Source organism: Callorhinchus milii, unplaced genomic scaffold (assembly GCF_018977255.1).
Source record: "Callorhinchus milii isolate IMCB2004 unplaced genomic scaffold, IMCB_Cmil_1.0 Scaffold10, whole genome shotgun sequence".
Lineage (NCBI taxonomy): Eukaryota > Metazoa > Chordata > Chondrichthyes > Chimaeriformes > Callorhinchidae > Callorhinchus > Callorhinchus milii.
This window is the reverse complement of record NW_024704751.1, coordinates 322,912-337,040: the sequence shown is the minus strand read 5'-3', so window position 1 is coordinate 337,040 and position 14,129 is coordinate 322,912. Positions and strand designations below refer to the sequence as shown.

Genomic DNA, 14,129 nt, shown 5'->3' with positions numbered 1-14,129 from the left:
CACTTTACAGTGTGTTCTGTGAAGCGCTTTGGGACGTCCTCCCGACGTGAAAAGCGCTATATCAAATGCAAGGATTATTATTATTATTATTATTATTACCTGTCCGTACCCTCCGTTCCTCTGGCTCCGGTCTGCTCCACGTCCCCCGCCCCAACCGCCCTACCATCGGTGGTCGGGCCTTCAGCCTCTCAGCCCCCAGGCTCTGGAACTCCATCCCCCAGTGCCTTCGCCTTGCTTCCTCCCTTTCCTCCTTCAAGGCCGGTCTCAAAACCTTTCTCTTTGACCGTGCCTTCAGCTCCCCTCTCGACTCTCTTCCTCCTCCTCGCTCCCTCCCTTCCCTCCCCTCACCCTGACCATTTCCCCCCTCCTCTCTCCCTCCCTTCCCTCCCCTCACCCTGACCATTTCCCCCCTGCTCGGGTCATGACCCAACTGTGCAGCGCCTTGGGACGTCCTCCTGACGTGAAAGGCGCTCTATAAATGGAATCTTGTTGTTGTTGTTGTTGAGAGATGAGGAGAGATCATTGGTAAAGAAAACACAATGTCCCTGGGAGTGTTCTAACTGCACCAAATCCCATGCTGTCTATTGTCTTTTCTATCAGGATGATGTTGCCTGCCTCCATGGCAAACTAGGTCACTTGCAGTTGCAACTATGTGCTGAAGTACAATATGCTGCAATAATCAGAACTAGCACCTACTGAATGAACCTTAAAACCAAAGCCCATCCATCTTAACACTGAGCAGAGTTGCAAACTGGCTTTTTTAAAAAAAAGTCTGACTTATATTAATGAAATAAGTAGATCCTACAGAAAGTTTCTATTGTTTTCAATACCTTAAAATAAGTCCATTTCCATTTCAGAATTCCCATTACATCAAACTGGACTATTATCACCTCTTTTGTGGCAAACAACTTCAAAATGCTTACTAAATAAACAGAAGAACAACTTTTAAGAGAGAAGTAGATAATTATTTGGGGAGGACAAGTTTGCAGGGCTATGGGGAGAGAGCGGGGGAGTGGGGTTGATCAGGGCTATGGGGAGAGAGCGGGGGAGTGGGGTTGATCAGGGCTATGGGGAGAGTGCGGGGGAGTGGGGTTGATCAGGGCTATGGGGAGAGAGCGGGGTTGATCAGGGCTATGGGGAGAGAGTGGGGGAGATCAGGGCTATGAGGAGAGAAGAGGGGAGTGGGATTGATTTGGAAGCTCTTTTCAAAGAGCCGGCACAGACACAATGGGCCAAATGGCCTCCTTCTGTGCTGCATAATTCTGATAAAAGCATCCATACTACCTGAAGTATGAAGACACACACAGATATAACAAACACATGTGTAGGAAGTGCCGACGGGCACTGCAGAAATCCCCTGAGAGTGTGGCACTCACAAACCGATTCTCTGTACTCAATACCGAGCGGTGAGTGTGATGACACCTCTGGGGAGGGGAGTCAAAAGCAAATGGATGCACAGGGGTACACGGGGAAGAGTCAAATCCAGTTGTCATTGGGGACACAACGGTGAAAGGAGTAGACAGGCGTTTCTGCAACCAAATATGTGACTCTCGCATGGTATGTTGCTTCCCTGGCGCCAGGGTTGAAGACATCACGGATGCAAAACGTTCTACAGGGGGAAGGGGAACATCCAGAAGTCGTGGTCCATGTTGGGATCCATAATGTAGGGGGCAAAAAGGGCTGATATCCTACAGGGAGAGTATCAGAAGTTAGGGAAAAAGCTAAAGAGCAGCATCTCCAAAGGTGGTGATCTCTGGATTTCTCCCAGTGCCTCATGCAAGTGAGTATCAAAACAGCAGGAATAAACACATGAATGATTGGCTGGAGAAATAGTGCAGAAAGGAGGGCTTCAGTGTCCTGGAACATTGGAGCCAGTTCTGGGGGTAGGGAATCAGGATGTAACATCAGAGAAGAGAAAAAACGTTAGATAGAGGATTGGAAGAGACAAAAAGCAATGAAATAAGGAGTAGTCCAGAAAAAAGAGGGATTAGATGGGTGGAGAAATGCAGAGCAGGTGAGCTGCAGGCTCAAGTTGTCACATGGGGTTATGATGCAGTGGCAATAATGGAGACTTGGCTCGAAGAAGGGCAGAAATGGGAACTGAATATTCCTGTCTACAATATATTCAGGAGGGACAGGGAAGGAAAAAAAGGAGTGGGGGTGGGGGGTGGCAATATTGATTGAAGACACGGTTACGGCTCTGGAAAGGGACGATGTGCTAGAGGGTCCAAAAACAGAATCTATTTGGTTAGAGTTAAGGAGCATAAAAGGAGCTGTTGCTCTGTTAGGTGTATACTGCAGCCCACTAAATAGTGGGAAGGAGATAGACGAGCAACTCTGGAAGCAGATTTCAGAAAGATGCAAAACCAATAGAGTATTGATAATGGGGGACTTCAATTATCCTCACATAGACTGGCAAAATAACAGTGTAAACGGCAAGGAGGGGGAAGGAATCCTGAAATGTGTGTAGGATAACTTTCTGGATCAGTATGTTTCCAGCGTAACAAGGAAGGAAGCAGTGCTGTATCTAGTGCTGGGGAATGAAGTGGGGCAAGTGGAGCAGGTTTCAGTGGGAGAACATCTGGACAACAGTGATCACAACATCATTAGGTTTAGAGTATTTATGGAAAGGGACCAGGAACAATCAAAGGTCAAGATACTCAACTGGAAGAGGTTAATTTTAGTGAGTTAAAAAGGGACTTAGCCAAGGTGGACTGGAAAGAAAGATTGGCAGGTAAAACAGCTCACGAGCAATGGGAAGCCTTCAAGGAGGAAATAGTTTGGGAACAGAACAAATACATTCCCACAAAGGGGATCCAAACCTCCCTGGATGAATGAGGAAATTGGGTTTAAAATAAAACAGAAAAAGGAGGCTTATGATAAATGTCAGGTTTAAAATACAGAAGATAATCAAATAGAAGATAGAAAACACAGAAGAGAAGTGAATAAGGAAATAAGAGGCAAAGAGATTGTAGAGAGAAAAGATTAGCGGGTAACATAAAAGGGAACCCTAAGGTATTTTGTAAGCATATAAAGAATAAAAGGTTAGTCAAAGGTAGAGTGGGTCCAATTAGGGACCAAAGGGGAAATCTTCTTGTGGAGGCAGAGGTTATGGCTGGCGTAGGAATGAGTACTTTGCATCTGTCTTCACAAAAGAGAATGAAGTCAATGCCACAGTATTGGAGGAGAGGGGAGAGAAATTGGATAAGAATAAACTGAGAGGAGGTACTAAAAAGGTTGATGGTGCTCAAGGTAGATAAGTCACCCGGTCTGGACAGGATGGATCCTAGGTTACTGAGGGAAGTAAGGGTGGAAATAACGGAGGTTCCGGCCACAATCGTTCAATCCTCCTTGGACACCGGGTGGTGCCAGAGGACTGGAGGGCTGCAAATGTTATTCCCCTTTACAAAAAGGGGCAGAAGGATAAACCCGGGAGCTACAGGCCAGTCAGCCTAACGTCAGTAGTGGGGAAACTTCTAGAGACTATAATCCGGGACAAAAATTTTCACTTAGAAAAATATGGGTTATTAAAGGACAGTCAACACGGACTTGTTAAAGGCAAATCATGTCTAACAAACCTGATAAGAGTTTTTTGATGAAGTAACGGAGAGGGTGGATGGAGGTAGTGCAGTTGATGTCGTTTATATGGATTTTCAAAAGGGGTTTGACAAAGTGCCACATAAGAGACTTGTAAGCAAAATAGAAGACCCCGGTATTAAAGGGACAGGGACAGCGGATACAGAACTGTCTGTGAGACAGAAAGCAGAGAGTGGTGGTGAACGGTTGTTGTTCTGACTGGAGGGAAGTGTGCAGTGGTGTCCTCCAGGGGTCGGTATTGGGGCCATTGCTGTTTGTGATCTGTATAAATGACCTGGACTTGGGTATAGGGAGCACAATTTCCAAGTTTGCCGATGATTCTACGCTAGAAAAAGGAGTAATCAGTGAGGAGGATAGGAGCAGACAGCAAGGGGACATAGACAGACTGGTCAAATGGGCAGACACGTGGCAGATGGAGTTTAATGTGGAGAAATGTGAAGTGATGATTTTGGGAGGAAGAATGAGAGGCAATATAAGCTGATGGTACAATCTTGAAGGAGGTGAAGGAACAGAGAGACCTGGGGGTTCATCTTCAAGTCAATCTTAAAGCTCTTAAAAAAGCGTCCGGGATACGAGGCTTTATAAATAGGGGCATAGAATACAAAAGTCAGGAAGTTATGATGAACCTTTATATAAAACACTGGTTAGGCCTCAGCGAGAGACTGTGTTCAGTTCTGAGCCCCACACTTTAGGACGGATGTCAAGGCATTGGAGAGGGTGTGAAGGAGATTGACCAGAATGGTACCAGGAATGAGGGACTTCAGTGATCAGGAGAGGTAGAGAAGCTCGGATTATTCTCCTTGGAGCAGAGAAGGTTAAGAGGAGACTTAATAGAATTTTTCAAAATTACAAGGGATTGGATAGGGTGAACAGGAGAAACTATTCCCACTGGCGGGTGGGTTGGTAACCCGAGGACACCGATTTAAAATAGTTGTTAAAAGAAACAGAGGGGGGGGGAGGAGAAATGTTTTCACACTGCGAGTTGTTGGGATCTGGAATGCATTGCCTGAAAGGCCGGTGGGAACCGATTTGACAACAACTTTTAGAGAGAAGTAGATAATTATTTGGGGACAAGTTTGCAGGTCTATGGGGAGAGAGTGGGATAGTGGGGTTGATTAGGGCTATGGGGAGAGAGGGGGGGAGTGGGGTTGATCACAGCTATGGGGAGAGCGCGGGGGTGTGGGGTTGATCAGGGCTATGGGGAGAGAGAGGGGGGAGTGGGGTTGATCAGGGCTATGGGGAGAGAGCGGGGGAGTGGGGTTGATCAGGGCTATGGGGAGAGAGCGGGGGAGTGGGGTTGATCAGGGCTATGGGCAGGGAGCGGGGGAGTGGGGTTGATCAGGGCTATAGGGAGAGTGCAGGGGAGTGGGGTTGATTTGGTTAGCTCTTTTCAAAGAGCCGGCACAGACACGATGGGCCGAATGGCCTCCTTCAAGTGTATTGGCTTGAAACTTTACTGTACCATCATCACTGTTATCATCAACAAGAATGATCTCCTTGAGTAGATGGGCTGGAGTGTGATTCACTGCACTGTGCACAGAGCGGAGGATGACTGACAGGGCTTCATTCACAAAGATGAAAATGAGGGAAATCTGCGGCAGTTCTTTTGGGTAGTTCAACTCTTTGCACCTGAGGAACAGAAAATATAAATTCAGCCTTAGTCTTGCTACAATATTAACAACACAACAACTCATACGCAGCACCTCTTTGTATGATGCACAAGAACAAGTAATGGATTTAACCAGCTTTCCAGATCTCTCTTGGAATAATAATCCTTGCATTTGATATTGCGTCTTATCATATCTTCGAGATATCGCAAAGCACTTCACAGAATAGACTGTAAAGTGAATTGACTGTATATTTGTGGGCGAAACGCGGAATTGTTGAGAGAGCTTCAATCTATTGTCATTCAGGTCCTTTACATTTTTGATACATGTTATTTTGCTTCCGTTCAAATAATAGTCACTTCCAGGATTTTTTGACCCATGTGAAGTACTTTACATTTCTCATTACATTGCTACATTTCTCCACATTTAATTTCATCTGCCACCAATCTGCCCAATTCCCAAGTATGTTCAAATCCTCCTGTAACCCATCTTGTTCAGCTTCGCAATCTACCACCTTCATCAGCTTGGTGTCATCTGCAAACTTAGCCACTGTGCTTGCATCTCCTAGTTCCAGATCATTCATAAAAATATTAAACAAAAGAGGTCCCAAAACAGACCCTTGTGGACCTCCACTGGTAAGATTTTCCCAGTCTGATGACATTCCCTGTACCACCATCCTCTGGGTTCTTATGGTCAATCAATTGTGTATCCATTGTAAATATACCTCCACTGCTTCCCACTTACTTTATTTTCAGGACCAGCCTCTCAAGAGGAACTGTATCAAAGGCTTTACTGGAATCCAGATATACAACATCCACAGCCTTACCCTTATCAAGTTCCCTTGTCACACTGTCAAAGAAAACCAGTAATTTAGGTTGGCAAGACCTTCCCTTCATAAACTCATATTGCCTATCATTGATGATTTTATTTCTGTCCAGCTGCTCCATGATTTTATCACTAATAAGAGTCTCCAATAATTTTACCAACAATCAACATCAAACTTACTGGTCTGTAGTTTCCTGGGTCACTTTTGTTACCTTTCTTAAAAATAGGAGCAAGATCTGCCTTTCTCCAGTCCCCCGGTACCTCTCCAGTATTCAGTGATTTTTGAAAGATTTGTGCCAGCGTTTCTGTGACTTCCTCCCTTAGTTCCTTATGGATCCTCAGATGCGAATTATCCGGCCCCTGAGGTTTATTTACCTTAAGTTTACACGGCTGTTTGGCAACCGTGCTGGAAGTGATATGAATTTCTCTGCGACATCCTTGAGTTCTTTTTCTAGATCAGATAGGTTACCCGTCTCCTCCTTGGTAGAGACTGATGCAAAAAACTTATTTAAAAAAACTTGTTTGTGGGAAATTGCTGTGCACAAACCAACTGCTGTTTTTCACCCACAAAACACAATCACTGCGCTTTACAATACATCCTGTGAAGTGCTTTGAGACGTCTCATTGATGTGATAAGGATACTATATCAAATGCAAGGGTTAATACTTTTAATGACATAGTGGACAAAATAATTTCTACATTTTGCCTCATTTTAAGATCTCCTATATATATATGGTTCCAGCTTCCAACACATTTTCTTTTCATCCAGAAATAGTGGCCAAGTTAGCCAACTGGGAGAAAGTTCATTTGACCAAATACCTTGCTAAAAGCAAAGTGGAACAGCTCCTTCTACTGCTAAATTAGGAGGTAAAAACTAGATACATTTACTCACTGTACTTTCATGTCTCAGTTAACAAGTCAAAATGGCACTGCTTCTGAGGATGCTTGTTGCAGTTGCTTGGATTTTCAGTAAATGTTTCTGTAGGGAAATGCTTGGTGTTCTTTGAGTGATGCTGTAGTTGGAAAGTTGGAGGTTGTGGTTAATGGCTATATGATCACAGAGGAATAGTTAGTTATATCTTACCCTCTTTGGCTAAGCAAATGCCAGGAGCTATACAGCAGATGTCAGACAATAAACTGCAACTAATTAGCTAGTCCCAGAAGGACCATAAGGAGAAGGGTCAATGGGCAGTCAATGTGTTCCAAAATTGGTTGCACTCTGATTCGTCTCTTCAGCACTTTATCCCAGAATGGCTGCACTTTGTCCAAAATAATTATTAAAATAACATTTCCTTTGCATAATCATTGGAATGATGTATTTAATGTAATAAGGTCATTTTCTTGAAATTCTGAGCCAAGCAAATCTTTCTTGGCAAACCAGGCACAAGTCTAAAGATTAACAGAGAAAAAGCTTTCACATGTTAGTGTCAAGCATCCAAACATTTTATTTTTAATTAAAAGTATATGGTATATATGTACTCATCTATTGCTGAAGATGTGTATAATGAGATAAGGATCAAATCTTTCAGCTCTTAGAGATTTATAGTTTCAGTATATTTTTCCATAAAACTCTTCTTTGGATTAATTTATGCTTGTTTTTCATTATCCATTACACTCTTTTGAAGATCACCAGTGAAACCTAGAGGAATCCAGCTGCCTGCTGAAAGTTTTATTTCCACTCCACCAGGTTTTCCATCTAAGTGGCTTTTTAAAAATGACATTCTATTATTTTCAGGCTCTCCTTCTCTTTCATCATGTTTAACTAAACAATCTTGTTTCAATTAATTAAATAGTCAGGTTTTGTTTTTGCTCTAAGCACCATCATCTCAACATATGTACATCTCTCTTCACTATCAACACTCTTCAGTTTCAATTAGTTTGCCGTGCATCTCTCTCCATGGATAAAACAGGCAGTGTTTTGTTCTCAGTAACTATGCCCTATTCTGCAAATTAATGTGCTGTACTTTTTTTACAGATGCAATTATCTCGCGCTTCATTGAAATGTAAAGTCCAGTTTCATCAAGTTGTCATGATACATCGTTGTGTGATGGCATCTCGCCCACTTCCAACATATTTTTAAACCATTGCAATCAGTGTCTAATCTTTCATTTGAGTTCCACACAACAATTCTCGGTCAAATGCACCTTTATGTTGCAAAGAATTGGAATTCACTCCTTTGTGATATGATGAACTAAACAAAAAATTAAGTGTCAAAAGACAATTGATAAATCTGTTCCTGGCAATATATATAATTTCCCTGCTAAGTGATAGTCATTGCCAAAGATTAAAGTATATTTAATAAGTAGAGAAGTTCTGCAGTCAGTGCACAGTGTGAGGATAGGAACTTTAGCCACAGAGGACAATGTTTAAGTTGTTCCATTTTGTGTTAACGGCAAATAATAATAATAATCTCTGCATTTGATACAGCTCCTTATCACGTCTCAAAGTGCTTCCCAGAATATACTGTAAAGTGTAGTGACTGTGTTTTGTGGGCGAAATGTGCTCATCCAATCTATTTGAATTGATTGGAAGAGCATTTTAGTTGATCCACTCACAATGAATGGAATTTAATCTGGTTTTACTCACAGAGACAGTAAATAAAGAAAACATGAGTAATGTAACTGGAACCTACTGTTCATATGTGGTTAATCCTCAAATGTTTGCAGTAGCAAACTCAGGTCAATGCATGTTGAGAAACTTGGCTATAAACTATTTTTGCTATCACTGTATATTTTCAGGGCTGCAACTTGCATCTAATATAACACAATTTATGCTTTAAGATCATCACAATAGAGATCATATTCTACTTTCAATTGACACACATCAGTGAGGAAAGTATATTTTAATAATTATACCAAGCCAAGGAGGAAGAAAAATATAACAGATGAAGGTGGATAAATGTGGATTATGTAGAACAGAGTTGGTGTTGTGGCAATTAATGGTTGGAAGGAACCTGACTGGCTGAATTAACTTTCTCATTCTGTATTTTCTTACATCCTTAATGTTATTGTTTATATTCACACCTGCTTTCTCACTTACCTATTTGGTCGGTAGTCAGGGATGGATCGATCCAGTGAGATCTTATTACTAAGGTATGTATTGTAACCATACTTCTCATACGCTCCAGCTGCTTCTCGCTCTTCTTCAGTGGAAAGTGTAGCAGGTAACCCGCCTTGTCCTCGGCCACCAAACCCTTCAATAAGACCGAGAGACTTGGACAAACCTGAAACAAAAGTCAATATAACAGAGACTTATTATAAGTCATTTGCACAGTTACATATTCAATTCAGTCTTTTACTTTGGGCAAATCCCATGATTATATACTGGACCTGCTCAAACTCCACACTTGCACCTGGTGGAACTATCGCTCAGTGGGAAAGGATGTATGTCCAAGCTGTATGCAGGAAGATGGTGGCAGTACTTTTACACATTTCATGCTGAGCTGTATTGCCCATCAAGAAGCTCACAGGGAGTTCCTGGTATCTGCCATCCACTAAACTGTCGCACTTGTTGGATGTCAAATGACCAACAAGTGATTATTCTCCTGGAGGGTGTCTCCTTGGAGATGAACTGTCAGTTTCTTCCCAGAGGATTTCTTTTACTATATACGCTAGTGGCATCATTAACGACTCAATGTGGAGTCCTGAAGCTCAGTGGTTAGAGCACTCACCTCACAAGCGAGAGACCTGGGTTCGATTCCCGACAGGGCGAAACCTTGGGCAAGTTTCCTTACTCCACATGCCTGATAATAATCCCTCAAGAAAAAAACCCAATAATAAATTGGTCACTTCAATCCACCACTGTTTATGGGACACTGCTGTGCGCAATTGGCTTCTTGGCAATTGGCGCAATTGGCTTCTTGAGACGCCTAGAAGACGTGAAAGCTGCTATCAAATTCAAGGATTATAATATGGGACTACTTAGTGCTTCACACTGCTTTTTATTGATTGGTTACAAATTTGAGGGGTCAGAGAGTTTCCTGGAGGAATCCTGTGACATATGTAAGGTACTCTAATCAGCCAAAGTATCCCATATGTATATTATTGATGTAATTCGCTTGCATTCAAATATGGTTTTCAAACCTGGAGTTTCCTCTGAGCATTATCTCCAATTGTACCTGGTAGCAGTAACTGATGCCATCATTTCCCCACTCCCTGTATTGCCTCCGGCAGGCTACAGCCAAGAACAAGGGAGGGAGGTTGGAAACAGAATAAGGCACAAAATCCGTTTCCTACGTTTTCCTTAGTTTATTTATGCTTAGAGATGCTAGCTTGCGTAAAGGTTGCTAAATAAAGGCAAATTGTTATGCCGTTTGCTGGGTGACAATTTCTCCACCCACCCCAGATATATTTAGACAACTTATTTTATCAAATTTAGAAAGGTTGTTGATCTCCCATGTTACGCAATGTAACAACAACAACAAATTACATTTGTACAGCGCCTTTCACGTCAGGAGGACGTCCCAAGGCGCTGGACAGTCAGGGAACCGTACCCGAGCTGGTGATTGGGATTAGGAGGGGTGGGCAGGAGTAGGAGGGATTTTAACCGGAAATGTTAAAAGTATCCAACTAGTGGTACTGCTTTTAATGCTGCAAGATCGTGCACGTACATAGCTTCAGCTAATGTGCAATGGACCTTAAGTTAAAATATATACCTTTGTATCTTGACTGCAGGTTGATATTGTTTAACTGATCAATCTAATTGTACCTTGTAATTATTAATTGTAATTGTGCATGATTTTGCACCATATTCCCTTAAATGTATATTAGCCCAGACTCTGTCTCATTCTACTTGGAGATCATGTATTAACAAGCTTCTTGCTAAACATGATTGCCTGTTTAAAAGATTTGTTAATGAAAACCCAATATGGAATTGGTGGCAAAATGTTAACCTTTCACTTCAGCGAGCTGTATTTGTATGCAGCACCAGTTGATGCATAAAGTCAGCCTCAATAATAACAACAACTTGCATTTATATGGCCTCAAAAGATCTTCCCGTGAAATAAATGATACACGTTGCTCTGTAAATCCAGCTCTGTATTATAATAATAATAACCCTTGAACTTGATATAGTGCCTTATCACATCTTCGATATGCCTCAAAGTACTTCACAGAATATACTGTTAAGTGAATTGACTGTATATTTTGTGGGCGAAAAGCAGCAGCCAATTGCACACAGCAGGTGTAAATTCACAGCATAAAATGAGCCATAATTCATGTCAGAGTGCAAAATGCCAGACAAAACGTTTTTCAAATCCATGCTCTATATTTAGCCAAATGCCACCAATTTAAAACACTTCACTATTTATTTGGATTGCTTCAAGTGCCACAGAACATGAATTACAGAACTACAGAAACACTTTCTGCAGTGTATAGGAACAGCAAGTGAAGGAACTCATCAATAGTGCTAACAACTCATAATATGAAATCTATAATCACCCCAGATAGATAAATTCCCTGATAGCCAGAACAAAACAGGACTATGCAGATACAGCTGATTAAACTCCGGAAGTAGCCTAACACACATGCTGGGGTCCCCAAGCTTTGCTTGCAAACGTCTGTCTAACACCAATTAGGAAAGCAAGGTGCGTCCCTCTGGGGAGAAAGCATTTTATTCCATTCCAGAACCTGAAATTTGCACACGTGGGTTGCATGCATATTTCAGACTCTCACTGTGGTTTAGCTACTCTTAAGTACGGTGATGGGTTTCTGCATGTTTCCGATATGTGGTTAACTAAAAATAAATAATTGAGGCACAGATTCTTTACCAGAAATATTATAGTGAAGCACTCCAGATTGTCTGTCAGTTGAGGTAGTTCAACATGAAACCCACCAACAGCAAAAGGAGAGAGATTGCAAAGGATAAACAGAGAGAGAGAGATCACTTAATGTTTGCTGACTTGGTTATTCCAGATATTGATGACTCATAATGTTAAACTGAATTACCAGATACTGCATCTCTCGTTCACTCATAATTCATTGCTAACTATTTTACAGTGAAGCCTAGTATTCTCAGCCTCTGTTATTATCACTTTGCAGTGAGTAGTTTGCATTAACAACCTAATTTATCTTTAGTATTATAGGTCTATATCTGACCTGATGAATCATTTGCCTATACATAACTTCAGTACACAAAGAGAGATTCTCCCAGTATCCTGCCTAATAATCCTCCAAATAAAATTAGTCATTTACTGTTCTTTGTGGGTCACTGCTGGGGCCAAATGGGCTGCCGCTTTCGCCTACATGCACACAGTCACTATGCTTTACAGTATACAGTATACACTTTGAGACGTTCTTGGGACGTGAAAGGCACTATACCAAATTCAAGGATTGTTATATCATATTCTGATGAAGATCCAAGTCATTTTAACAAAATAATATGATCACAAACTGATCTAGCAGAGCATCAGTTCATCCCTCAAAAGACTAACTGAGGGCACCCTAGTTTGAGTTATCCAAAGTTAGCATCTAAAGATAGTATAGAGGGGTTATAATCAGTAAAAACCAACAAAAGAGTTATATACTGTATTCATAGAACACAAGATTGTGAATTGGACCATTCATCAGATTGCTTCTCATGTTGGCTATGGAAATGGAGCAGGGTAATCTGCTCCATTTAATTGCACAGCCAGTTACAATCCGTAACTATACTGTTATTCTGGTTTCAAAATAGGGGATACTAAAGGAGGCAAAGTAGATTTGTGTGTCATCCACAAACATGTGGAAGTTCTTACCATGTCTGCAGATGACATCCCACAGAGGGAGCATATAGGATGGAGGCATGGGGAATGCCACAGGTGACCGGGTGGCGGCAGGAGAAGCCATTTACCGAGATGAAGTGGACACGGTTCGGTAGGTAAGACTCAAACCATGTGAATGCCGTCTCACTAAGGTAGAGAGACGGTGGAGGAGGACGGTTTGGTCAACTGACGAACTTGGCAGAGAGATCCAGGAGGACGAGAAGGCAGAGGGAATCCTGGTCATTTGTGCCTTTGACAAGCACTGTCTCTGTGCTGTGGGGAGGACGAAAACCAGACAACAACAACAACAACAACAAGATTCCATTTATTGAGCGCCTTTCACGTCGGGAGGACGTCCCAGACTGCAGGGGCTTGAGGAGGGAATGGAGGGAGAAGTGTGACCGAAATTGACCTGTAAACCAAGTGTAGATGTTCTTGTTCTTGTGATTTGGGATTTCCAGGACTTTGTATAATGCAATATTCTGTGACTCCAATCAGGCAAGTTACACAGTCATATCTCATTGTATGTGCACTGCTGATAACATCTTTAATAAATCACTTTTACTCCCCACGTTATATAATAGCTCTGTAATATAAAAAAGCCTAGTTGGATCCAATATGCCATTATGACCCATTGCATATACAACCCTACGTAGAATTTCATTCTCCAATATAAATATCATTGGAAATCTTAGATCTTCTCAACAGATTAAAATGTCGGTAACAGCTTACCCTCCATGAATTCTCCATGAATGTTTTCCCCCCCAGCCCCCGCACCGTCTTGTGCAGCGTTCCTTTGGGCTCTGCCCTTGGTCCTCTCATCTTCAATATACGTGTTCCCTCTTGGTGAAATCATCTGCGACATAGGGTCAACTTCCACATGTATGCAGATGACACCCAACTCTATCTCTCTGCCTCCACCCTCGACTCCAGGACACTGTCAGACGTCAAGTCCTGGATGAGACCTAATTTTCTCCAGTTGAACAAGACCAAGGCTCATCTGATTGGCTTCTGTCAGTGCCTCCACACCTCAGGCACTGACAGCTTCACCATCCAAGGATACACACTCCACTTCACTGAGCCAGTCCGGAACCTTGGTGTCTTGTTTGACCCTCAAATGTCCTTTCTATCCCACATCCATGCCATGACCTGCTCTGCCTCCCACCTCTCCAACACTGCCTCTCCCCCTCAGGCCACTTAAATCCTCATCCACGCATCTATTGCATCTAGGCTTAACTACACCAACTTCCTACATGTCGGCCGACCCAACTCTTCCCTGCACAAGCTGCACATCGTCCAGAACTCTGCAGCTCATGTCCTCACCAGGCTCTGTGACCCTATCACCCCCACTCTCGCTTGGC

The 14,129-nt window shown here is 42.4% G+C and overlaps 1 protein-coding gene across 3 annotated transcripts in view; it reads right to left on the bottom strand.

Moving 5' to 3' along the window:
- Nucleotides 1-14,129, bottom strand: part of galnt17 (polypeptide N-acetylgalactosaminyltransferase 17) — a 63,928-nt gene that overhangs the window by 47,096 nt on the left and 2,703 nt on the right. For all 3 annotated transcript variants that reach the window (XM_042338806.1, XM_007908466.2, XM_042338805.1), the window contains exons 2-3: nucleotides 9,069-9,252; nucleotides 5,060-5,226 (exon numbers count right to left, since the gene is read on the bottom strand). In XM_042338806.1, coding sequence (XP_042194740.1) covers nucleotides 5,060-5,226; nucleotides 9,069-9,252 — 351 coding nt within the window. The remainder of the gene's footprint in view (nucleotides 1-5,059; nucleotides 5,227-9,068; nucleotides 9,253-14,129) is intronic.